We start from the raw sequence: 24,112 nt of genomic DNA on the forward strand, positions 1-24,112 counted from the left end.
GTCCCCCCCATGATGTGCATCCAGGCAGGTCCCATTGCTCTGCTGTAAGATACCCACCACCAGTGGCACCCCCATAGCAGCACCCACAGCCGTGTCACCCCACAGTTGCCTTCCCCCCCACCCAGCAACCCCAATGGCAACAGTGGGGCCCTTGATGTGGCCGAGCGCGTGGGGCAGCCCTGGGGCGGGTGGGATGGAGCCCGATGGCTCTGGGGGACAATTGTGCTATTGTGGCACACACTGGGCTCTTTCAGTGCCGTGCGAGGCAGGGGGCCGGGGCTGGTGGTGACTGGTGTGGCACCAGTGGCAGGATGCTGCTGTCCCTGGGTGGGATGGGGAGGTGATGGAGCAAGGGGGGGACAGGCCGGTCCTTGGGTTTATGGATGCGCGTAGGCTGTGGAGGAATGTTGGGCTGCTTCTAACAGCAGGAAAGCACCACTGGGTTTTAAGGCTGCAGCAGAGCAGGAGGTGCTGTGGGAACGTGGTGGTCCCCAAAGCTCCCTCTTGTCCTCGCAGCGGCTGGAGGGAGGCTTCTTTATTGCCCCCATCCATTGAGGGATGTGGGATTTGCCCCTTGTGCGCATCCCCCTCCCTGAGCATCACCCACCCCTTTGCTCCACCCCATCCCTGGGGTGGTACAAGGGGTCCCTCCACCATATGAGGGGTGCACGTCCCTGGTCCCCACCCCGGGCCCCTGGCCTTGAGCAGGGCAGAGGCTGGAAGGAGCCTTGACCTCCATGGGTAGGATTTGCGTTATTAAGGTGCCTCTCGGAGCCGCCGGAGGAAATGGCTCATTGTTAGTGCTGCTGAAAAAAACAGGGACCCGAAAACCTGCAGTAATGAGGCCAGCTTCTATTTGAGGTTTTCCATGGGAAAAACAGGAAACGGAATCCTGGTCCTTTTCTAGGGCTTGCTGCTGATAACACCACTTAGGACAGGGAGAGAATGAGGAGCTGGGGGTGAAGGCAGACCCTCGGTCACCTCCTCGCTGTCACTTTGGATCCGTGCTTCCCAGCCTCTCCTACAGGGTTTGGGCCATTGGGCACATCCCCACCGAGCTCAGACCTGGTGTGGATCGCATCCCTTGTCCCCATGGAGCCACGTCCCCCTATGGTGCTGTGTGTTAAGGATGAGCTGTGTGTCTGGGGACCTGTGGGACATGGGATGGGGAATGGAGGGGGTTTGGGGATGCTCTAAAGGAAGAGACCCCAGGATGGTGGCACCACGGGGACGGGGGTTCTGCATGAACAGGGGATGTGATGTCCCCTCATCCCGGCTGACAGGGATGCCCTGGGGGGGCTCTTGGAGGTGTGGTGCTGGAGCCACATCCTGCCAAAGGGAGCTCAGTTTGGTCACGACGTGGCCGGGAGGGGATGGAGCCAAGCGGGGACCCGGCGCTGGGCTGTGAAGGAGGCGCTGTCGAGATAAGAGTTGGTGTTGGGAAGGAACAAAGCGATTTCCTTCCCCACGTTCACACCCAGAGCAGAGCACAGAGCAGGGGGGGGTGTCTGAGAGCCTCCCTGTGGCTCCTCCAGCCTCCTCCTTAGTCTTGGCTTGGTGTCACCCAGGAAACATCACCCATGTCCTGGCCGCTTCGGATGATGGGGATGCGGTTCCCCATCCGCGCACATGGTCCCAGTGTGGGATGGGATTGGGCAGTGGGTCCAGTGCTGCCAAGCTTTGCATGTCCTGCACCCTGTGCCATCCCTGGAGCTGTCTGTGAGGATGAGGATGGCACTCAAGCTGTGGTCCTGGTGGCTGTGTCCCATTCCACTGGGATATCCATGGGGTTGGCGTGGGTACAGTGATGGGGTGGGAAAGGAGGAATCTGTTGAGCAACGTAGTGGATGCTCAGGGCATCCCCAACCCTGACAACCAAAAGCCATCCCCAGAATCCCCACCCTGCCTATGGATAGTGCATCCCTGCCCAGGCTGGGATGTGGCATGGGGGATACTGGGAGTCATTGGGAGGCACCTGTGGGGGGGTTCTCTGCATCACCAAAGCGTTGCTGCCTCCCATTCCCGATGCTGCTGCTTCTGCATGGGATGTGCATCCGCTTCCCAGCATCTCCCTATGGGATGCAGCCGTGCTGGGGCGTTCTGGGGGGCTGGCAGCATGTGCTGGCTGTGTGCAAGCAAGCCAGCACCCCCTAAATCCCTGCTGAGCCGCAAAGCTCCTCAGCCCTGGTTTGGGTTAAGGAGAATTAAAACGCTTTCTCCTGGGGTTGGTAATCCTGGAGGATGGGGCTGGCTTCTCCCAGTGCCATCACCTCCATGCTGTCCCCCTTCTCCTGCTACCACATCCCCATGGCCAGGCCCTGCTGCTGGATTATGCCCTGGGGTGCATGGGTTGGGTGCAGGCAGCCCCTGCTCTTGGCTCCCTTTGGGGTGATGCCTCCCCAGATGCTGCCTGGGACCAAGGGGCACTGGGGGGGTCCTAAAGTGGGAGCAGGCAATGGCTTTGCCGTCCAAGGGCTGGGAATGACTTCTTGTCTCAACACGGCTTTCTCCTCCCCAAAAATCCTATTAAAACCTCATTTTTCTGACCCTAATCCCAGCTCACCGTTCTGGAGGGATTAATGTTTGCATCCCCTCCCTTCCCTTGCATGCTGTGGGGCTCCATGCTGGGATAAAACCTCCTTCCTGCATGGAAAGCGGTGCTGGAGGAGGGATGCTGGGGCCGATCCCAGCACGCAGTGGTGGTGGCAGGACCGGCAGCTGCCTGTCCCTCTGTCCTCTGTTCCTGCCCCAGGCATGACGTGATCCTCGCTGCATGCCAAGGGTTGCGATAGCCCCACAGCTGCCGCTGGTGGCACTGGGATGCTGTGGGGTGTCCCCCCTAAATGCGACCACCACCTCCATGACCTGGGCAGGGTGGGAGAGCCCTGGGAGCATGGGGCAGGGAGGTGGGGAATAGGGAGACCCCCTTGGGAAAGGCTGCCTGGGTGCTGTTTCCCATCAGGGAGGCGATGCCGGCACCGGTACCCATGGGTGCGCGTTGAGCGTGTGCCGGTACCGGGGCATGCCGGGAACGCCGCTGCCTTTCCCCCTTGCTCCTGTTTGGCTGCGTATTTAGGACACTCCTGTGCAAAACACAAGGGGTTTGGAAGGCGTCCAGGAGCGCTCGCATTCCACGGGGTGGAATCTGCCCCCGCCAACGCTGCTTGACCTTTCCTGCTTTGGGCTGCGGGAACAAGCCTGGGGCCCATCCTCCTCGAGATCCCCCCCCCCCTCCCTCCACTATGGGGGTACAGGGACCCCCAGCCACCCCCCCTGCCCCCAGGGCCTCAGTGATGCTGGGGAAGATGGGATGGAGGTGGCAGGATCGCATCCGCTGTTCCCAGGGTGTTCCCGGATGGAGCCATCCCGCTGTGGCAAGATGCTTTTTGCCCCCCCTTAACTGAAAGCAACCCCCGGGCTCTGCTTGCACCCATAGCTCTGTTATCCTTGTCTCAGGCCCCTCTTCCTGCTGGGATGTGCTGGAGTGGCTCCCATGGGAGACCCACAGCATGCACACAGGGTGAGGAAGGCAATGGCAGGGATTTGGCTCCTGCCTTTTCCCATCTCAGTTTCTCCTTGGGTTGCCAGTATGGAGGTGCTGGGATGGTGTCGTGGTGTCACCAAGCAATCAATTCAGCCCTCAGTGAGGCTTGGAGCAAGCATTGGGACTGTTTGGGGCCACAGCCTTGGCACTTTGGCCAGGATAGATGTGCTGAATGCCATTGGGAAGTGCAGGGAGTGCAGGATGCCCCATCCCTGGCAGTGCTCAAGGCCAGGTTGGACACAGGGGCTTGGAGCAAGCTGCTCTAATGGAAGGGGTCCCTGCCTGTGGCAGGGGTTGGAGCTGGATGAGCTTCAAGGTCCCTTCAACCCAAAGCATTCTGTGATCCTGTGGATGCCGAGGCACTGCCACCATGCAGGGGTCCCCCTCGCTGCTGGCTGTGGGCACTGGGTGCATGGCACCGTGCTGGTCCCGCTGGTGGAGCCGAGGGGCCATGGGGAGCAGGATGCTGGCCCCAGGGCTGCAATCCCAGCAATGCCCGGCATGTCCCGGCGCGGCCGCATGTGCCTCTCCTCGGGCTCCAGCACGGCAGGAATGCGGTGCGGGACCCCCTCGAGCGGGGACAGGGGCAGGGACAAGGAGGGGGAGGCATCGCCCTGCTCTGGTGTCCGGGCTCACCATGGGGCTGCCGTTTTCCTTCCTCCTCCCATGGTCTGGCTCAGCTCAGGGTTGAACCGTAGGGGTTGATGTCTCCATGCATGGGAAGCAACAGGGACCTGCAGCCCTGGGTATCCCCCAAAATGGGAGATGGAGGGGAACTCATGGTTTGGGAAGTGATGGCTTTGGAGCCATCGCCTTTTGACAAAGGCACTGAGCAGGAGGCTTGAGGGGCTTTGTGGGTCCCTGTGGTGCTGCAGCATCAGAGCCTGGGGCTGTGCATGTGTCCCTGCTGTGTGGGATGGAGGGGACCAGGGGTGACTCGAAGCCCCCTTGTAGAACCCACTGGTGCTACCCCCGCTGTCCCCCTCCCTGTCCCCAGCATCGCCCGGTGCCCTGTGTGAGTGAGCAGAGGAAGGAAGGAAGGGAGGAAGGGAGGAAGGGGCCGGGAGGAGGGCGAGGAGGAAGTGGGGAGGGTGGATGCGGCCCCGGGGTGATGGAGGAGGAAGGGGCAGATGGGAAAACAGAAAAGAGTAACCTGGAAGAAAGAAAGAAAGGAAAAAGGGAAAGTCCTGGCAAAGGGACACTGCAGGCATGGGGGGGACGGTGGGCTGGAGCCCCAGCTGGGGTGTGTGGCTGGCTGTCCTCCATGCATCCATCCATGCATCTATCCATCCCACCCAGCTTCCATCCCACCCTCTGTCTATCCCACCCTCCATTCATCCCTCTCTGCATCCCTCTCTCCATCCCTCCCTTCATCCCTCCATCCATCCCTCCATCCATTCCTCCATCCATCCCCCCATCCATTCCTCCATCCATCCATCCTTTCATCCTTTCATCCATCCATCCCTCCATCCATCCCTTTGTCCATCCATCCATCCATCCATCCATCCATCCATCCATCCATCCATCCTTTCATCCATCCTTTCGTCCATTCCTCCATACATCCTTCCATCCATTCCTCCATCCCTCCATCCATTCCTCCATCCCTCCATCCCTCCATCCATCCTTTCATCCATCCATCCATCCATCTAGCCAGCCAGCCAGCCATCCTTTCATCCATCCTTTCGTCCATTCCTCCATCCATCCACCCAACCCTCCCTCCCTCCCTCCCTCCCTCATTCTCTCCCTCCCTCCCTCCATCCCTCCATTCCTCCATCCATTCTTCTATCCTTCCATCCATCCATCCTTTCAACCATCCTTTCATCCATTCCTCCATCCATCCATCCATCCCTCCCTCCCTTCTTCTATCCTTCCTCCCTCCCTTCTTCTATCCTTCCTCCCTCCCTTCTTCTATCCTTCCTCCCTCCCTTCTTCTATCCTTCCTTCCTTCTTTCTTTCCTTCCTTCCCTCCTTCCTTCCTTCCTTCCCTCCTTCCTTCCCTCCTTCCTTCCCTCCTTCCTTCCTTCCTTCCTTCCCTCCTTCCTTCCTTCCTTCCCTCCTTCCTTCCTTCCTTCCTTCCTTCCTTCCTTCCTTCCTTCCTTCCTTCCTTCCTTCCTTCCTTCCTTCCTTCCTTCCTTCCTTCCTTCCTTCCTTCCTTCCTTCCTTCCTTCCTTCCCTCCCTCCCTCCCTCCCTCCCTCCATCCCTCCATCCATCCATTCCTCCATCCATTCTTCTATCCTTCCCTCCATCCCTCCCTCCACCCACCCATCTCACCCTGCGTCCACCCCACCCTCCCTCCCTCCCACCCTCCCCCGTCCCTCCCCCCGTCCATCCCCCCCTCCCATCCCACCCTCCCCGTCCCACCTCAGGGCTGCAGCCACGGAAGGCGCCGATGCCTGAGCCCGTTCCCTCTCCGGCTGCCGCCTGAGCCCCCCTGCCCGCATGGTGGAGGAGAGCGCGGGCAGCGGGGCTCGGGGGTCCCGGCGGGTGCTGCGGGGCTCCCCCCTGCGGGCCCCGGCCCCCCCCAGCCCGGTGCTGGTGCTGAGCAAGAGGCTGTGGAGCGTGGAGCGAGCGGGCCGGGGCTGGCGGCTGGAGCTGCCGGTCGGGGTGGACTGCAGCGACCCCGAGCCCCGCTGCCTGTGGCTGAGCAGCCTGCGCCGGTTCGCTGCGGGCAGCCCGCACCGCGGCCCCGCCGGGCCCCGCACCCATGGGTGCAAGCGGGTGAGAACCGCGCTTCGCGATGGGTTCGGACGGGAGGGAAGGGGCTGGAGGGGGGGGGCTGTGCTGCGGCCCCTCTGTACCGGAGGCTGGGGTTGGGGGTCCCGGTTTGATTCCCCGGTGCAGGGCTGGAAGCTGCCGGCAAGGGCAGGGCTGTGCCTGGGTGTTTGGTACCCACTCGCCGTGTCCGGGAGGGGGGATGGATCCTGCCCCTTAGGATGCAGAGATAACCCTCCTTTGTTCTGCCTGTCCATGGGGCAGCGGGATGGCATGGGGACATGGGGTGCAGGTGACACCGGTGCCGTGAGGGGGGGGAAAGGGACCTCGCAGGCGTTAGGGCTGTCTGGCCTGAATTGCAATTAAAATCCAGCCAAAAAGGCATTAAGGAACCGGCCTCTGTGGGGATGGGGGACGGGGTGCTGGGGACAAATGGCTGAGGTGACAAATCAAGTGTCAGCCCGATGCTGGGGGAGCCCGAGCATCTCCCGCTGAGGGGATGTCCAAGTTAGGGGCACAACCAAGCCCACACTGGGGGCTTTGCAGTTCAGAAAGCTCCAAGATGGGGTGGGAGAAGAGGGAAACTGAGGCACGGTGGCCTGGGATGGTTTGCAGGGTCTCTGGGTCTCTGCAGTGGATGATTCCCTCCGTCAGATGGGGGGTACAAGGGATGTGGAGTGGGGAAACCACCACGTTGAGGCTGTCACAATCCCAAAGGATGCTGAGGGCAAACCCCCATCCTTGCCAGCGGGATCAGAGCACCGGGTCCCTATGGGATGGGAACGTTCCCGAGTGATTCCTCCTCCTCCATGACTTACAGAAGCTCGGGTTAGAGCCATAGCCATGGCTATGGTGTGGCTGTGAGCACAGGCACACATCCCCATCCCTGCGGGTCGGTGCTGTGGTGCTGTCTGCACTGATCCTGCCCTCTCCAAGGCTTGTCTGTGCCGGTTAAAATCAGCCGGGCACATTCAGCTGTCAGCTTAAAAATAATCCAGCAGCCACGGACACAATGGAGGGCGCAGATGGGGACAGGCGCCGGGATGGCCCCGGGGCAAAGGGATGGGGGTCCCCCGGGAGTGTGGGGCGCCCGTTGCCATCTGGTTTTGGGTCACCAATTGGGGCTTTGGGGGCTCATGGGGAGCTTTACCCCCTGTATGATGGTGATGTGTGGGGGGGAGTTCTGGCTCTGCAGTGCTGGTGTTTGGAGCATTGCTGCTCTCTGCTGTGTTTTGGGGTATCTGTGGTGTCAGAGGATCCCAGCCTGGTTTGGGTTGGAAGGGACCTTAAAGCTCACCCAGCTCCAACCCCTGCCACGGGCAGGGACCCCTTCCCCTGGAGCAGCTTGCTCCAAGCCCCTGTGTCTTGTCTGTGAGCACCCAAAACCATCATGGTTGGGTCTGGCAGTGATGGAGAGGGTGCCGTGCCAGGGTGATGCCTCACAGGGTGCAGTGCCCTCACCATGGAGACCTTGATCCCCATGGGGACGGGACCCCCACCAGCGGGGCCATGCAGGACGTGCTGGCTCTGGGGGCTCAGCCTGGCCCTAGTGAGTTGCTGTCACATTTCCCCCCCCCGGCAGCGAAAAGGCCCACTCAGCAGAGCACAGACAAAGGCTGTTTTGTGCCACTGTCCCTTTGTGTGTCCCTTTCCCCTCCCCGTTCCCCTTCCATCGCTTGAACCCAGACAGCGCCTGAATGTTAACACCCTCATCCCAGGATGGGCTGGCTCCCTGCTGCTGCGGTGGGGGAAGAGATCCCGCTCTGAGAACCCGTCCTGCCTGGCTCTCACTGCCCTGCCTGGCCCTGCAGCTCCCAGGTTACTGGGTTCTCCCGTTTCAATAGGGATTGGTGCTGCTGGGGCACTGGGAAGGGGCCCTCTGCCCCTTTTGGCCGTGGGGCTGCTCCTGCCATAGGAGGGCTGGCGGATGTGCAGCCAGATGTGCATCCAGATGTGCAGCCGCATCCCTCACCAGGACACTGCTACAACCCCCCCCAGGCTCAGCCAAGGGGTCTGTTTTCCTGCTGTCTCCAAGCTCTGTTCCCAGTGCCAAGCAGGATGCCCGTGGCTTTGCCGTGGCCGTGTTCCCCATCCCAGCACCGGGATGGAGCCATGGCCCTCCTGACCCCCTTTGCTGCTCTCCTTTGCCAGCACCCATCCCAGTGCCAGGTCCCTGCCCTGTCTCGGGAAGCATCACTCATCCCACGGCTGTTTCCGGCTTGCCTGAGGTTATAACCACGGCGTCATCGGAAAGGGAACCTTTTGTCCCCCATCCGCTCCCATCCCTAATCCTGCTGTGCTGCCTCCTGGGTCCCATCCACACCCCCAGGCATGGCTCATTCCCCCCCCTCCATCTTTTAATTCCCTTTCTATGCATCTTCTCCCAAAAATTCCCATCCAAGGAGTTTTGGGGATGGTCTTTGGCTGGAATTCACTGGGATTAGGGAAAAGGGTTCCTGAGAGCTCTAAACAGATCCCAGCCCCAACCACAGGGCTTTGGATGGGCAGGCATAGGGGGGGACTGCCTGTACCCCCCTCTTCCAGAAGTGACATCTTCCTCTTTGTGTCCCCCCTGTCCCCCAACAGCCAACACCAGGCCGGAGAGATGGGGCATCCCCAAACGCCAACGTGCCCCCCGAGGGCTCCTTCCCCTGGGTGGGCCCCAAGACCGTGCTGCTGCGGAAGAGCTCACAAGGGGGGTTCGGCTTCACCCTGCGCCACTTCATCGTCTACCCCCCGGAGTCGGCGGTGCACTGCAGCAGCAAGGTAGGGCTGGGATCCCCCCATCACCATAGGGACTGGTGGGATGCGGGATGGTGGTGTAAGGGTGGGAATGGGGTTGTCCATCACCTGTTTGTTTGGGGTACCCTGGGATGAAGGAGCCCTCGGGGATGTGCTCTGAGCAAGTTGGCAGCGCCTCTGGAGATGTCCCATAGCCTTTGGCAGGGATATGGCTGGCTGTGGGAGCAGAGGATCCCTCAGCTCCAGATGTGGCTCCAGCATCCTTGGGAATGGCAGGGAAAAAGGCACTTCAGAGCCCCCGAGGCCAGAGGGAGGCTTGGCATCCTTGGGATGCTGCTCGAGCTGCACACCAGCACTGCAATTCCCATTGCTGGTTCCCAGTTTTCCTGGCTGGAAGCTTTGGGCTGGATCTGCAGCTTGGACCCTTCCTGGGTGCTGCCTTTTGGAGGGACCAACCCTGGGTTGGCCATCACCTCCTGCACCCTCCGAGCCATCAAGAAGCCCTCATCCAGACAACACCTTTCCATTGGGATAGAGGGACCATGGCAAAGCACCCAGCAGCTTCCAGCATGGACCGTGGTGCCCTCTGCATCTCAAGGCAATGGTCCAGCTTTTCAGCCATGCCAGCTCCAAGCTCCTGGGGTCTAAAATCCTCCTCTCACCCCATATTGTGCAGTGGCTGCTTCATGCAGATGAAGGGAAAAGGGTCTGGGAGCTGCATCATCCATCTCAGCCCTTTCCCTGCTCCAGACCTGGATGCTCCCATCATCCCGGAGCTCCACAGCCCCAATGGGTTGGCATTGGCTGCCTTCTCCCCACAGGGAAGCGCAGTGGGAAGTGAATCACAGGGTGGGGAGAAGCAATTCCCTGGAATCCCCACTCAGCATCCTCAGTCACGGTGCTTTTCCAAGGCTCCTGATCCTGCTTCCCTAAATCCCTGCTCACACCGGCAACACGGACCTGAGCAGAAAAGCTTTTCCCATGGGGATGGGACTGAACCGACCCCTTCACTCCCTAAAGCATCCTCCAGGACTCGGTGCCTGCATTGGGCACCAGGGCAGGAGGACACGGGGCCGCGTGGGAAGGAGCTGGATCAGCGCCGGGAGGTGGAGATGCTCTTGGAAAGACACTGGGAACACTGGGAATAGCTGCAGGCAGCCGGAGCCGGCAGGGCTGGGTGCGGTGGGGCTGGCTCAGCACCCATGGGTGCCGGCGGGCAGCCAGGTCCGGGGGCTGAGTTTCGGTGGGGTTGACTCAGCCGTGCTCATCCCCATCGTGCCTCAGCCCCAGCCATGGCAACGGCGCTGCTGGGCTGCCCCCAGGGCCAGGAAGGGCACTGGGTACCGCAGGGTGAGGAGGGGCAGGGACTGGGTGAGGCCGTGCCCTCAGGGCCTCCCAGTGTCCCCATCGCGGCACAGGCAATGGTGCGTTCTGAGGCTGCAGGATGGGGCTTCTTCCCACCATGGGAAGATGCTTCCAGTGCCCTCACTGGGATGGGGACTGGTCCCATCCCAGTACCCCAGAGAGACCTCATCCTGGGGGCACTGGGGCTATGTCCCCTCTGGAGACAGCACTTGTGGAGTGAGAAATCCCCTTCCTGGTGCTTGGGTCCCTTGGGATGCTGCTGGCTCCATGGCAGGGCTGGGTGCTCAGCACAGTGGATGCAGCCCCATGTGGGTGCCAGCACCCTGTGCTCTGCCCCAGCTTGGCTCTGCATGGGGATCCCAATGGGAGGATGCGGGACAGGAGCCCACCAATGCAGTTCCCATGCCAAGGGACAAATCCACTTGGCTCCCAGGGCTTTCCCTGCCTGTGGCTGGGAATGGGGTGCTGGGACCCCCCTGCAATGCCCACTGCAGCTTGGGGATGCCTCTTCAAACCCATCCCCTTCCCAGGGGGGTCCCTGTCACTGCCTAGGTGCTGTGGTCGCATCCATCCCTCCCCTGGGACCCCACTGTGAGCATTCAGGCTCTCCCCTACTTGGTAGCCCAGGAGAAGGGTGCGATGCCACCATAGGGCTCCACAACCAGCCCCTTCCCCATCAGCTGGGTACCAGGGGGCTGCAGTGGGTCTCGCATGGGGCTTCATGGTGCTGGCACCCATTGGGTCCCCTCTTGGTGCCCTCTGCTGTGTCCTGGCCACCAAATGAATGTGTTTCTCTTGTTTTGGCAGGAGGAGGAGAACGGGAACCGAGCAGGTGAGCACTGGGGGGACCCCGCACATGGGGGCATGGGGAGGGGGTCACAGTTAACTGTCCCCACTGGCTGGCACTGCAGCCCTAAACACTATCTGGTGGTGAAGCTTTGTGGTGTTTTGGTGTCCCCAAAGCCCTTGGGATGTTCACTGGACCTTGTACCCAAGGAGGGGTCTGTCCCGAAGGCAGAGGGGCTGTGGGATGGCCCCTTCAGGTGGGCAGCTTGGCCAAGCACAGGGTGTTTGGGGATGGGGACACGGCCCTGCTCTCCTCCCCGAGGCTGGTGCTGACGTGAGTGAACGTGAAGGCGTCAGAACACATCGGTGCTGCTGGGGTGACACAGCCCAGGGAGCCAGAGCAGGCAGCAGGGGCTGGACCCAGCACCCATCAGGGCTGGGAGGACACCGGCCTCACTCCGCATGGTCCCCAGGGGGTTCAGCATCCCTTGTGGACACCGTCCCTTTGCCATCCATCCTCTGCCCTCCATTTCTGGCAGCATCCAATGGCTTTTACCCTTGCAGAGGAGTGTGGCTGCAGCCACGCTGGGGAGAATCAGACTCAACCAGGTTGGAGCAGACCTTCAAGCTGAGCTGTGGCTGGAGGTGATGGGGCTGTCCCAGGCTTTGCCTAGCTGTGCCCCACAGCTCCCTGTGGCAGGCAAGGGGGGTACCACAAGGGACCAAGGATGCTCTTTGCCATGGGATGGGTTGGTGATTCCCTGGTGCTGTCCCCTGGGAGCAGGTCCCCCCCGGAGCCGCTTGGAGCCCATGGATACCATCTTTGTGAAGAGCGTGCGGGAGGACGGGCCGGCGCACCAGGCTGGGCTGCGCACAGGTGAGTTGTGATGCAAAGGATGCTTATGGTGCACAGGATGCTTATGGTGCATAGGATGCTTATGGTGCACAGGATGCTCTGCCTGCTCTGGCAGGGACTTCATTGCTTATTTTGCTTGCTTTCTTGCATTCCTTCCTTTTTCTTCCCCTTCACTCCCTGCCTCTGCTCTCTTGTCCCTGGCCTGGGATGCTCCGAGCAGCATTGGAGTCCCCATGGGTTAGGCTGGCTTTGGGGTTCCCATGGCTCCTCTTGCCAAATGGGACCAGGCAAACCCTGCTGTGAGTGCCAGTGGGGACAGCCCCGTGCCAGCAGCTCCCCATGTGCCTGTGGTGACACTGTCTCCTCCACAGGGGACCGGCTGGTCAAGGTGAATGGGGAGAGCATCATTGGGAAAACCTACTCACAAGTCATCGCCCTGATCCAGAACAGGTGAGTGCCCTCCCAAGGGCAGGAAAGGGACACGTTGCAGCAGACACCGGTCAGGGGTTCCGTGATAACATCCCCTTTCCCTGCAGTGATGATGTGCTGGAGCTCTCCATCATGCCCAAGGATGAGGACATCCTCCAACTGGTGAGTTTACCAGGCGGGTACCACGGACTGGGCTGATTCCAGGGCTTAGGTTCCCTCTACATCCCTGCCCCCCCAAACCTAACGGGCTGGTTGACCCCTGATGGTACCCACCCCCCCTGGCTTTGCTATTGGGTGTCACCCAGTGTGAGAGCCCCATTCCCATTGGACTGGGGTGGGGGAAGCCTGTGCCTGCCCCATGCTCTGAGGATGCCCTGGGCACGGAGTCAGCGGTGGCTGTGAAAAGTGAGACGGGAGAACCGGGCCCTGCAGCCGTGCTGGGGTATTTTGGGAAGGAGCAGAGGGAAGGGCGGAAGGGCTGGGGGTGGTGGGAGCATTGCTCAGAGCTGGGGGCCCCCATGGGAAAGCAGGACCGGGAAGTGGGGGGGGGACTGCAGCCAGCGCTGCCCAGCTGTCCCCAATGGGGGGTTTGCTCATTGGGAGGGAACTGGGAATGGGGGGGCTGTGTCCCTGACCCCCCTATCCCTCCGCAGGCGTATTCCCAGGATGCCTACCTGAAGGGCAATGAGCCATACTCCGGCGGGGCGCAGAGCATCCCGGAGCCCCCTCCTATCTGCTACCCACGCAAGACATACCCCTTCCAGGCCCGGGGTGCCGAGCCCCCCGTGGGACACCCACCGGACCCCCGTCCCCACCGCGCCGCAGCCGCATCCCTGCTCAGCAGCCCCGCGCATCGCCCCGACGAGCCCCAACCCGGGGCGCTCCCCCCGCGCCCCACCGCACCCCACGGCCACCACCCCTCCTCCTTGTCCCGCACCGGCTGCTCCAGCGCATCCGACCGCTACGGGATCCCCTCCGCCACCCCTTCGAGCTTCCCCAAGCACCTCCCGGAGCACCGGACTCACTGCGGCTTCAAGGAGGGCACCGGGGGGCTGTCGGGGGCCGGTCGGTCCCGTCGGGATGCAACGAGCAGCAACCAGCGGGGGGTGCCGGGGCGCCAGGAATGCCATCAGGCTCTGTCGCGCTGGTTTAGCAGCCAGGAGCCGCGGCGCAGCGCCTCGGAGGAGCGCCGGCACGCCATGCCCCCCCGCTCCCGCAGCGTGTCCCAGGACCGGTTGGGGGGCTCGGCCAGGGCCCCCCGGGGATGGCCTCACAGCGCCTCGCATGACACCCTGCTGCAGCCCAGCCGGGAGAGCTGGGCCCCCCGCGCCCGCTCTGACCATGCCCTGGGGAGATACGGGCGCTCCATGGAGGCTCTGGAGCCCAGCGCGCTGCTCGCCCATCCCCTTGAGCGGGAGAGGCTCTGCCGGGTCGCCCCCACGGTGGGGCAGCACATCCCCCGTGCTTCCATCACGCCTTCATCCTCCTCTTCCTCATCGTCTCGGGAGCCGGCGCCGGTGCAGAAGCACCCATCGCAGCCCAACCTGCAGAGCGCCGATGATGCGGGCTACATCGGCTACCGCAGCTACAGCCCGTCCTTCCAGCGCCGCACGGGGCTGCTGCACGCCCTCTCCTTCCGTGACCCGGCCTTCGGTGGGCTGCCCACCTTCAGCATCCCGCAGCGCTCCGCCGCCCCGCTCCTGGAGAGCGTGGTCCCCACTGCGCCGCCTCCCGCCGGGCCCCCCCCACCGGTCCCCGCTGCATCCAGGGACCGGGTACCGGAGCAACCGGAGGAGCGGAGGGAGGAGGTGGTGCTAAGGCAGAAGCCGCCCTCGGGCCGCAAGGTGCCGGTTCCCCTGCGCCAGATGAACTTTGTCTTCCCCGAGGGGGTGAAGGGGATGGACGTTTGTGAGCCCCCGCAGCCCGGTGGCAAAGGGGACAGGCCGGCAGCTGAGCGGCACGGCCGGAGAGTGGCTCCTTTGGCGGCCCCTGAGGACTCGCTGGCATCCATCCCCTTCATCGGTGAGTGGGGCTGGCTCCAGGAGGGGGGGGTGTAGCCAGTCCCATGCCAGGGAGGACACATCCGGGGATGGGGAGCATTGCACAGTTTGAGAGCATCCATCCATGGAGGTGTCCCCAAGCAGGGGTGCGGATGTTGGTGATGGGGTGCCAGGGTTTGGGCTCCAGCAGCCTCATCAGGGGCTGTAGCGATAGGACAAGGGGTGATGGGTTTAAACCGAAACAGGGGAAGTTGAGGTTGGATACAAGGCAGAAGCTCTTCCCTGTGAGGGTGCTGAGGCGCTGGCACAGGGTGCCCAGAGAAGCTGTGGCTGCCCCATCCCTGGCAGTGCTCAAGACACAGGGGCTTGGAGCAAGCTGCTCCAGTGGAAGGTGTTGGGGTTGGAGCTGGAGGAGCTTTAAGGTCCCTTCCAACCCAAACCAGGCTGGGATTCGATGATCCCTCCCTCTGTTGTCCAGCACCCCCTGCCCAGCCCCTGGTACCTCTTACTCTGTGTGAACTGGAGCCCTGTACGCTCCTGCTCTGAAGTGGGGGCAAAGACATGGAATGATGCACTCCCTGTCTCACTTGGGGTCTCCCTGCCCATGGGGACCCAAATGGGTCTGGGGCAGCCACCAGCTCTGCCCCATCCCTCACTGCAGCCTGTAGGGAAGGGACCCCAGGGGAGGGTTGGGACAGGGTCCGTGTGCTCTGTGCAGGGTTCTGGGCACATCCTGGCTTTGCTGGGGATGGGAAGGTGTCCCCCAGCCCAGGCAATGCAAACCCACCATATGCCACAAGTGCCGAGGGGTCCCAGCAGTGTCTTCCCCTGCCCCAAACCCTCCTTTAACATCGCCCACCCCTCTCGCAGACGAACCCACCAGCCCCAGCATCGACCTGAAGGCCAAGCACGTTCCTGCCTCCTCCGTAGTCTCCAGTGCCATGAACTCAGCACCCGCTGTTGCCACCAGCCCCTCCTCACCCACCTTCGCCTTTGCACTGAGCCGGCATTACTCCCAGGACTGCAGTAAGTGCTGGAAGGGGGGGACAAGAACCATCCCTGAGGCCACAGTGTGGGGCAGGATGGGCAGGAGCCCCACTTCACCCTGCAGCTCTGCCCACTGGGCTTTGCCCTTCTCCCCCTCGCAGGCAGCATCAAGGCTGGCCGCCGGTCATCCTACCTGCTGGCCATCACCACCGAGCGCTCCAAGTCCTGCGACGATGGCCTGAATGCCTTTCGGGATGAGGGGAAGATCCTAAGGTAGGGTTGGACCCCCAATTCCCAGACCCAACACCACATGGGTCCCATTCCCTCCCCATCATCATGCTCATGGGGGCTGCTCTCCATCCCCCCCCTGCAGGAGGATGCCCAGCCGGGTCCCCAGCCTCCGCATGCTGAGGAGCTTCTTCACCGATGGGGTGAGTGTTGTGTGATGCTGAGGTTTGGGTACCTCTATAGGAGGGTGGTGTGGGGTCGCTCTGCCTGGTGGAACATGAAGGCATCACCCTCACGGTGCCCTCTGCTCCCCCCACAGTCTCTGGACAGCCTTGGCACGTCGGAAGACGCCCGTTCCAAAAGACACTCAACCTCCGACCTCTCGGACGTCCCGTTCAGCGCCGTGAGGAAGGAGGGCTGGCTCCACTGCAAGCAGATCCTCACCAAAAAGGGGAAGGTACGCGGGTGCCTCTCCGAGCCCCACTGGCCCCGCAGCGGGACCGCTCCATCCACGAGCATCGCTGAGCTCCGTTCCCCATCCCTTGTCCCCGCAGAAGGTCGGTGGAGGCATCCGGCAGTGGAAGCGCGTCTTCGCCGTGCTGCGCACCCACTCGCTGTACCTGTGCAAGGACAGGCGGGAGGCGGTGACCTGCGCCCCGGCCCCAGGTGAGGAGGAGCCGCCGATCAGCATCCAAGCGTGCCTGGTGGACATCTCCTACAGCGAGACCAAGAGGAAGCACGTCTTCCGCCTGACGACCGCTGACTTCTGTGAATATCTCTTTCAGGCAGAGGATCGGGAAGACATGCTGGCCTGGATCAAAGTCATCAGGGAGAACAGCAAGGCTGAGGGCGAGGTGAGAGCCACATGGGGCTCCCGCCTGCCTCTGGCTCTCCCGGCACTAACCGCCTCGGCTCTCTCCGCCTCTTTGCCTTGTGCTGCTTCCCCAGGCCACGGCCAGCCCGAGGTTGTGTGGAGCTCACGGTGCTGTGCTCCCAGGGGTGCGTGAGGGCTTTAATGGTGCCGCGGCATCCAAGAAGAGCGCGGCTCCACCGGCCTTGGCCAGGGCAGGGTGCGTCGGGGTTGCTTGGAAGTGATGCTCCATGCACCGCAGGCAGGGTCGGTGCCGGATCCACCGGCGGCGTTTGGTTGTGTGGAGGGAGAGGAGCGCGTGCGGCTCTGCCGCGGTGTGTTTTGTCTTCACCGTGCTGTGTTGTGGCTCTTTCCATGGAGAGACATTGGGCACGGTGTCCGCGTGGTGCCGGTGGTGCCAGGTCGGGGTTGACCCTTTGCCGTGGTCTGTGCAATGGGTTGTTTGGTGTGAGATGGGGAGAGATGCTCCCCGAGGATGTGGGCTCCAACGCAGGCTGCGTGGGGCTGGATGTGCCGCTACGGCCTCATTCGGTTGCTGTGGTTGTGCCAGGGTTGTGGCAGGCTCTGTCCATGGAGGGTGCGTTGAGCTCGGTGCAGTCTCTGGTTCTCTGGAAGGTGCTCAGTGGTGCTGGCAGCGCAAGGATGCTGCTGCCAGGTTGGAGCTGTCTGGGGACCCGTTGGGCAGGACCGTGCGGGCAGCATCCCATAGGGATAAAGGCACGTGTCTTTGGATGCTCTGTGGTGCCGCGGGTGCGCCTGGCGCGGGCAGATGGAGACGTGCATGCCATGGAGAGGGATGTGCTCATCCCTGAGCCTCTGCGTCCGCCTTGGACCCCGTGTGTGTGTGGCAAGGAGCTCTGGAGACCTCGGCAGGGCAGCACTTCAGGGACCTGCTCCTGCCTTTGCCTGGTCCTGCCTGGCTCCGCGTGGTGCCTGGCAGAGCATGGACTTGCCTGCGGCCTCCGGTGGGATGCGCTGCTCAAGCTCTCCCTTCCCCTCTTCTCTCTGCCTCCCCAGGACCCCGGTTTTGCCAGCCAAGCACTTATCAACAAGAAGTTAAACGACTACCGGAAAGTGAGGTACGGACCCGGGGCCGGAGGGCACCGAGACCCCGAGTGCTTTATTCACCTCGATTGTAAAGTGATGGAGCAAAACCAGCGCCTGCCTTGACGGGGCGGTGCTGGAGGTGCTGCTCAGGCTGCCGGCAGGGTCTGGTTCAACCCAACTGGCGCCGAGCAGAGGGTTTAAAGCAGCTCAGTGCTCCCCAGGGGTCCTGGAGGATGCTGGGCAGAGATGCCAGGAGGTTTTATTGCGCCGGGCTGGTGTCCCCCTGGCCTTGCTCCGCCTGAGCCTCCCGCTCTCCCTGCAGCCCTGCGGGCACCAAGCCCGATTCCTCCTCACCCAAGGGCCCTCGTGGGCTGGGGATCCGAGCCGAGTTCCTGAAGCAGACGGGAACCAGCGCGCCCCGGTCCCCCAGGCAGGATGCGGCCGTCACCAAAGGTAGGTCCTAGCCCTGCCTGTGGGACATCCCCAGCAAACCTTTGCAAGGATGGAGGGCTCACCCCAGGGCTGCCATCATATTCATCCCTATAGGGCAGGAGGGATGCTCTTTCCCTTTATCCCAGCTCGTTAACAAGTGATGCTGTGGGTGTTTTTCCCCCCCAGATGATAGCAGCTCCCAAAAAGCTCCGTGGGGCATCAATATCATGAAGAAGAACAAGAAATCTGCCCCCAGGGCCTTTGGCGTGAGGCTGGAGGACTGCCAGCCTGCCCCGGACAACAAGGTACAGCCGTGGTGGCAGTGCCAGCCCTCTGGGGACCCCCCCGCAGCCCTGGCACCTCCATCACCTCCTCCCTGTCCCTGCAGAACGTCCCTCTGATCGTCGAAGCTTGCTGCAAGGTGGTGGAGGACCGAGGGCTGGAGTACATGGGCATCTATCGTGTGCCCGGCAACAACGCGGTGGTGTCCAGCCTGCAGGAGCAGCTCAACAAGGGAGCCACTGAGATCAACCTGCAGGATGAGGTGAGGGCAGGGTGGGCTCCGTGTCCCCATCCCCATCCCTGCCTCCAGGCTGCTGGGATGCTCTGAGGTTGTTGTCCTGGCTCACGGCTCTGTTAGCATGCCTAAATCCATCATCATCACTGTCCCCGTCATCATCCCTGTCCACATCATGGTCATCATCCCTGTTCCTGTCATCATCCCTATCTCCAACATGATCATCATCGCTATCCTCATCACCAGCCCCGTCCCCATCATGATCATCATCCCTGTTCCTGTCATCATCCCTATCTCCAACACGATCATCATCGCTGTCCCTATCACCATCCCTGTCCCCGTCATCATCCTTATTCCCATCATCATCCTTGACTCCAACATGATCATCCTCCCTGTCTCTGTCATTGTTCCTGTCTCCATCATGACCATCATTCCTGTCATCATTCCATCACCATCCCTGTCTTCCTCATTATCCCTATTCCCATCATCACCCCTGTCCCCATCGCTGGGACCGTCCCTGGAGTGGCAGGGCCTCCTAGCGGCCGGTGGCAGCAGTGTCATTGCCAGCCTGGGGACACATTTGTCCTCTTGCATCTCGTCACATCGCTGCAATGGCACGGGTCTTTCCCTGCCACATGCAGGGATGGGGACATTGCAGGCTGGGGTCCCCCTTGGGGACTTTGATGGCAACCGGTGTGGTCCCTCTGAGCATCCTCCTCTCTCCCCACAGCGGTGGCAGGACCTGAACGTCATCAGCAGCCTCTTGAAATCCTTCTTCCGAAAGCTGCCCGAGCCCCTCTTCACTGATGGTGAGTCACTGCACCGGGGCCATCACTGGCCACAGATAACCTTGTGCTGGTGGCCATGGTGGTCACCAGGCATCCCCAGTGCCTGTCCCATCCATGTTGGGGACAGGTCCCCAGACCCTGTGACAGAGTGAGCCAGTAAGCACCCAAGGCACTGCAGACCCCATCCTCCATGGGGCAACCCTTGTGCTTGTCCCTCCCATCCCCGTGGGACCCCACCAGCACCCTCCCCAGCACCCTCCATTGGGGGGGTCCCTGGCCTCGGGTTGGGGGTGCCCAGTCCCATCCTCCCAACTCTAACCCCCCCATGTCCCACTTTCAGACAAGTACAATGATTTTATTGAGGCCAACCGGATAGAGGACGCCAGCGAGAGGATGAGGACGCTGCGGAAGCTGGTAAGGAGATGGGGCAGGGGCTGGGGTTGGGGGGCACAGCCCTGGAGCCCCACACTTTGATGGGGAAGGTGCAGGGGGTGAGCTGAGAGGTGACCTGGTGCCTCCCCACAGATACGGGACCTGCCAGGTCACTACTATGAGACACTCAAGTTCCTGGTGGGCCACCTGAAGACCATTGCTGACCACTCGGAGAAGAACAAGGTATTGCCCATCCTGGGGCTCTCCTGGACCCCTACCTCACCTCAAGCATCCCCATCTTGGGTTGAACCATGGCTGCAGTGGGGTGGGAAGGGAGATGGGTGCCTGATGGAGCAGTGAACACCAAAGGATAGGCACTAACCCAGCTCCGGTTGCAGATGGAACCCCGAAACCTGGCACTGGTGTTCGGCCCCACACTGGTGCGGACGTCTGAGGACAACATGACCGACATGGTGACACACATGCCCGACCGGTACAAAATCGTGGAGACCCTCATCCAGCACGTGAGTGGCACTGGTGGGCGGTTGGGTGGATGGAGGGGAGGGTGACCCGCACCCCAGGAATGGGGAACGGGGCTCCCTGGCCACACCGGGCTCCTCATCAGTCCATGACCCCTCTCCCATCTCCCCCCACAGTCGGACTGGTTCTTCAGTGACAAGGAGGACAAGGGCGAGAAGGTGAGTCCCGTCCCCATGGGGGTGTCCTGGTGGGGCACAGAGCCCGGATAGGAGCGGGGGTGACCACTGTCCCCTTGCAGACCCCCGTGGATGAGAAGGAGGCTCAGTCCGTGCCCAACATCGAGTACCTGCTCCCCAACATCGGCAGGACCGCGGCGCCCGGCGATGCCGCAGGTGAGGAGCAGCATCCGCGGCACCGGTCCCCCTTGGTCCTGGCACCGGGACACCCCCTCTCCACTGCTGTGTCCCCCCCATGCTCACAGCCCCATGGGCAGCCAACCAGTCTCACCATGGCCATGGCAAACCTGGGTGTGCTGGAACAGGACATCCCAGTGCCTTCCAGTGGGGACATCCCCCCCCAGTGCCAGCAGGGCCACCTCCCTGTCCTTCCCCATCACCCTTCTCTCCGGTGGCTGCTCCCCATCCCTCTCAAAGCCCACGGGACCCTTGCTCTGGCCCATGCTGCCAACCCAGAGCCTGGGAGCCTTTGATGTTCGACTGATTTCTTACGTTCTTTCCTTGGACTTCTCTGTGCTGTCCTCTTCCTCCTCCTTCTCCTCTTCCTCCTCCTCCTCCTCCTCCTCTTCCTCCTCCAGCGGACCTCCTCGAGAGCTAGAGCGGGTACAGTTTGATTCTGGGTGCATTGCTCACGCACTAACTGCTCGGGGTGACCATGAGAGAGTGCGAGCAGGGAGGGAAGAGGGTCCTGTCCTGCCTGCCCACTGTCCCCAGGGTGCCCAGCATCAGCCCCAGGGGACCCCCAAACCCTTTAACCCCGGTTCTCTTATGGGCTGGTTCGTGTGGCGGCACTGGGAATGCTGTTGGCATCCCCCAGCAGTGATGGGTGCTGGTATCCCAAGACTAGCACACTCAAATACTGGGGTATGGGAGTCCCAACGCCCCGGGGAGGGTCTGCACCCCCTTTCTGCCTCCCCCTCTCTCATTGTCAGTGGCTGTTAACCCCATCCTGGGGCATGCGGGGTGGGAGAGGGTGTCTGTTGTCTTGTCCTTGTCCTTCACACTGCGGCAGCGGGGGCCAGGGCTGATTGTCACCCCCATGTCCCCATTTGCCCCTTACCCTTGGGGAGCTGGGCCAAGTCCCAGCCCTCTCCAGTTCAGCCCATGTCAGACCCCGCTCCAAGGCTGTGGTGTTGATCCAGCTCTGCATGCCCCATCCTGGTGCTGTGGCAATGGCAGCACCGTGCCCACTGCAGGTCGCCTTTGTGCCCTGTGGCCATGGGAGGGTTGGGGTCCTGTTGCTGGGGTCCTGGCTGTGTGTCCCCCTTATCCCAATCCTTACTTTGGGCCTCTACATCAGGCAAGTAGTGCTGGGAACCACTGGAGACCTCCAAGCCTTTAGGCACTACCGGATGCATTGGCATCCCTATTTACCAGCCGGTCTGATGGCCCCAGCATGTCCCCATCCTGGTTTGGGGCATGGAGCATCATCCCCCAGCTCTACCCAACAACTCCTGTCCCCAGCACTCACCCATCTCCTGGGGAGCCTGGTTAACCCCAATTTCCCCTCTGCTTTACAGGCTTGACCCGCAGCGGCTCCGCCAAACCGAAGGTAGGAGGGTGCTGGGCTGGGGGCTGGCAGGGAGGGATGCGATGGTTTGGACACGGAGCTCATCCCTAACCCTGGCATCACCCCGTTCCCAGGGCACGTGGCCATCGCGAAAGGCACCGCCGCACCGGGACCTCCTCGCCATCCCCTTCGTCTCGGCTGCCGCACGCAAGAGGAAGAAGAGGAGAGAGGCCGAGGGCGTTGGGAGCAGCACCGATGACGATGCGGAGCGCAGGGATGCTCCAGGCCGGGAGCAGGAGGATGAAGGGACCGCAGCCATCCTACCGGGACACGGCACCCGCACCGAGCCAGCGGTCCCCAGCCCGGCTGGGATGGAGCGGAAGAGCTCCCTGGAGCCTGGGGATGCTGTATCCGAGCCAGCTCCCGATGCCCGCTCCATTGTGTCGGGTTACTCCACCTTGTCCACCATGGACCGCAGCCTCTGCTCCGAGGTGCAGTCAGTGGCCGGGAGCCGTGGGGAGGAAGCGGATGATGAGCGCAGCGAGCTCAGCCACATGGAGACGGACACGGAGAGCCGGGAGGGCGCCCGGCGCCGCTTGGGGCAGGGGGACGGTGGCCCCGGGGATGAGGACAAGGGGGTCTTGAGCCGCCCTTCCTTCAATTCCCACCGCCTGATCCAATGCGACACGCTGGCCCGCAGGAAGCTGGCGCGGCCCCGGCCGGCCGGTGACACCAAGGAGGAGCAGGGTTGGGGTCCCTCTCTGCGGGAGCAGCTCCGGCATCGCCTGCGGGGCTCTGCTGAGGACATGGGGGTGCTGCTGCGGCGAGCCCACTCCCCGGAGACGCGCCGCAAGAAGAGCAGCTGGCGCCGGCACACGGTGGTGGTACCCGGTGGCATCAAGGACCTCAATTGCAATGAGTGGAAGGAGCCGCGTGCGATGGAGGTGGCCCCAGGACCCTGCCGTGACAAGGATTCAGGGCTCAGCAGCTTGGAGTCCACCAAAGCCCGGCCCCTGGTGCAGTCTGGCATCACCGGTGAGGCATCCACTACCAAGAGCCCCCCCGGCAGCCCCGGTCCCCCAGCCCCGTTGCGCTTCCCACAGTGTCTGTGACCCCCTCCCCACAGCTCCCCATCACCCAGAGGGTTTAACTTAAGGACTCTCCTTTGTTCCTCTATTTAAGTGTGCTCTGGACAAGCTGCTCTTATTTAACAGGTCCCTATGGTCCCGGGTGGGACAAAGCCATGTGGTGGCCCTAGGGACAACCTGGGTGCCGTGTCCCAGCAGTGGGCAGCGCCAGGGACCCATGGGGACCATCCCCATCGCAGGCAATGGTAGCTCTGCTGTGTCCGTGGCAATGGGAAGTGCTGGCACTTCCTTGGGCGCTACGGCTTCATTTGCCAGGGACATTCCCTGTGCTGGGAGCCCTGCGGAGCCTGGGCTGGGAACCTTGCAGAGCTTGGGTTGGGGAACCCTCTGCTTGGGACCCTGGGGACCCTGGGACCTCGGTGTGCTCTGTGCTATAGGTCTGGGCCGAGCCCCGGTGGCCCTTGGCCCTATGGATGGCGTCCCCATGGGCTGGGTGTGACAAGAAGGGGATGGGGACGGGATGCTGCCATCCCCTGCACCTCCATGAGCCACAGCTCATGTATGGCACATGGCACAAGGCACAGCCCTGTTCCCCTTCCTACACCCCCCCCCCCCAGGCTAAAAGCACTTTAGGAAGGGGACACGGGGACCCCCCCGCCCCGTGGGCCATGGCTGGTGTCACTGGGAGGGGGGGGCTCCAGTCTCTCACTGTTTCCCCTGTGTTGTTCTCATACCTTCTGCAAATATTTGCTGTAAAGTTGGGTTTTTTCTTTACTCCCCCTCCTGTAAATACGCTCCCAGCTCTGTAAGATACCGCAGAGGGTTTCTAAAGGGTTTTTTAAGCTGTTTTGCTCCATGGAAAGGGCCAGCCCCAAGCAGGGGATGTGCTGGACCAGTGATGACTTCTGACCCCCTCCTGCATGTGCCTCCCCCCTTGCAGTGTGTTGTACAAGTTGGGCCATGGAGCTGGTATATGCAAAAGTGCAACCTCCCCCCCTCAAAACACAACACCCCCAACCACAGCCCCTCCATCGCTTCATCCCACTCCAGTACTGGTCTATATATTGGAAATAAACTGGTTATTCGAGGTGGTTTCCTGCTTTATTGTCTCTGCTTGGGGG

The 24,112-nt window shown here is 62.2% G+C and overlaps 1 protein-coding gene across 4 annotated transcripts in view; it reads left to right on the forward strand.

Annotated features, from left to right (window-relative positions):
* Positions 1-23,197, forward strand: part of ARHGAP23 (Rho GTPase activating protein 23) — a 30,960-nt gene extending 7,763 nt beyond the window's left edge. For 2 of the 4 annotated variants that reach the window (XM_061360996.1, XM_061360995.1), the window contains exons 2-24: positions 8,844-9,023; positions 11,172-11,196; positions 11,935-12,027; positions 12,378-12,456; positions 12,543-12,597; positions 13,089-14,457; positions 15,306-15,461; positions 15,584-15,695; positions 15,796-15,853; positions 15,970-16,107; positions 16,205-16,504; positions 17,539-17,600; positions 17,891-18,021; positions 18,187-18,305; positions 18,389-18,544; positions 19,248-19,326; positions 19,646-19,719; positions 19,831-19,920; positions 20,076-20,201; positions 20,334-20,375; positions 20,456-20,549; positions 21,914-21,945; positions 22,038-23,197. In XM_061360996.1, the coding sequence (XP_061216980.1) occupies positions 8,844-9,023; positions 11,172-11,196; positions 11,935-12,027; positions 12,378-12,456; positions 12,543-12,597; positions 13,089-14,457; positions 15,306-15,461; positions 15,584-15,695; positions 15,796-15,853; positions 15,970-16,107; positions 16,205-16,504; positions 17,539-17,600; positions 17,891-18,021; positions 18,187-18,305; positions 18,389-18,544; positions 19,248-19,326; positions 19,646-19,719; positions 19,831-19,920; positions 20,076-20,201; positions 20,334-20,375; positions 20,456-20,549; positions 21,914-21,945; positions 22,038-23,015 (4,548 nt within the window). In that variant the 3' untranslated portion in view covers positions 23,016-23,197. Of the gene's footprint in view, positions 1-6,095; positions 6,264-8,843; positions 9,024-11,171; positions 11,197-11,934; positions 12,028-12,377; positions 12,457-12,542; positions 12,598-13,088; positions 14,458-15,305; positions 15,462-15,583; positions 15,696-15,795; positions 15,854-15,969; positions 16,108-16,204; positions 16,505-17,538; positions 17,601-17,890; positions 18,022-18,186; positions 18,306-18,388; positions 18,545-19,247; positions 19,327-19,645; positions 19,720-19,830; positions 19,921-20,075; positions 20,202-20,333; positions 20,376-20,455; positions 20,550-20,971; positions 20,997-21,913; positions 21,946-22,037 lie in introns of those variants that run through there. The other 2 variants (XM_061360999.1, XM_061360997.1) reach the window with 2 other exon arrangements.
* The last annotated feature ends 915 nt before the right edge of the window (positions 23,198-24,112 follow it).

The sequence above is a fragment of the Neopsephotus bourkii genome, unplaced genomic scaffold (assembly GCF_033783945.1).
Source record: "Neopsephotus bourkii isolate Nb327-2 ecotype Australia unplaced genomic scaffold, CSIRO-AGI_Nbou_v1 NB_1044, whole genome shotgun sequence".
In the NCBI taxonomy this organism is placed as follows: domain Eukaryota; kingdom Metazoa; phylum Chordata; class Aves; order Psittaciformes; family Psittacidae; genus Neopsephotus; species Neopsephotus bourkii.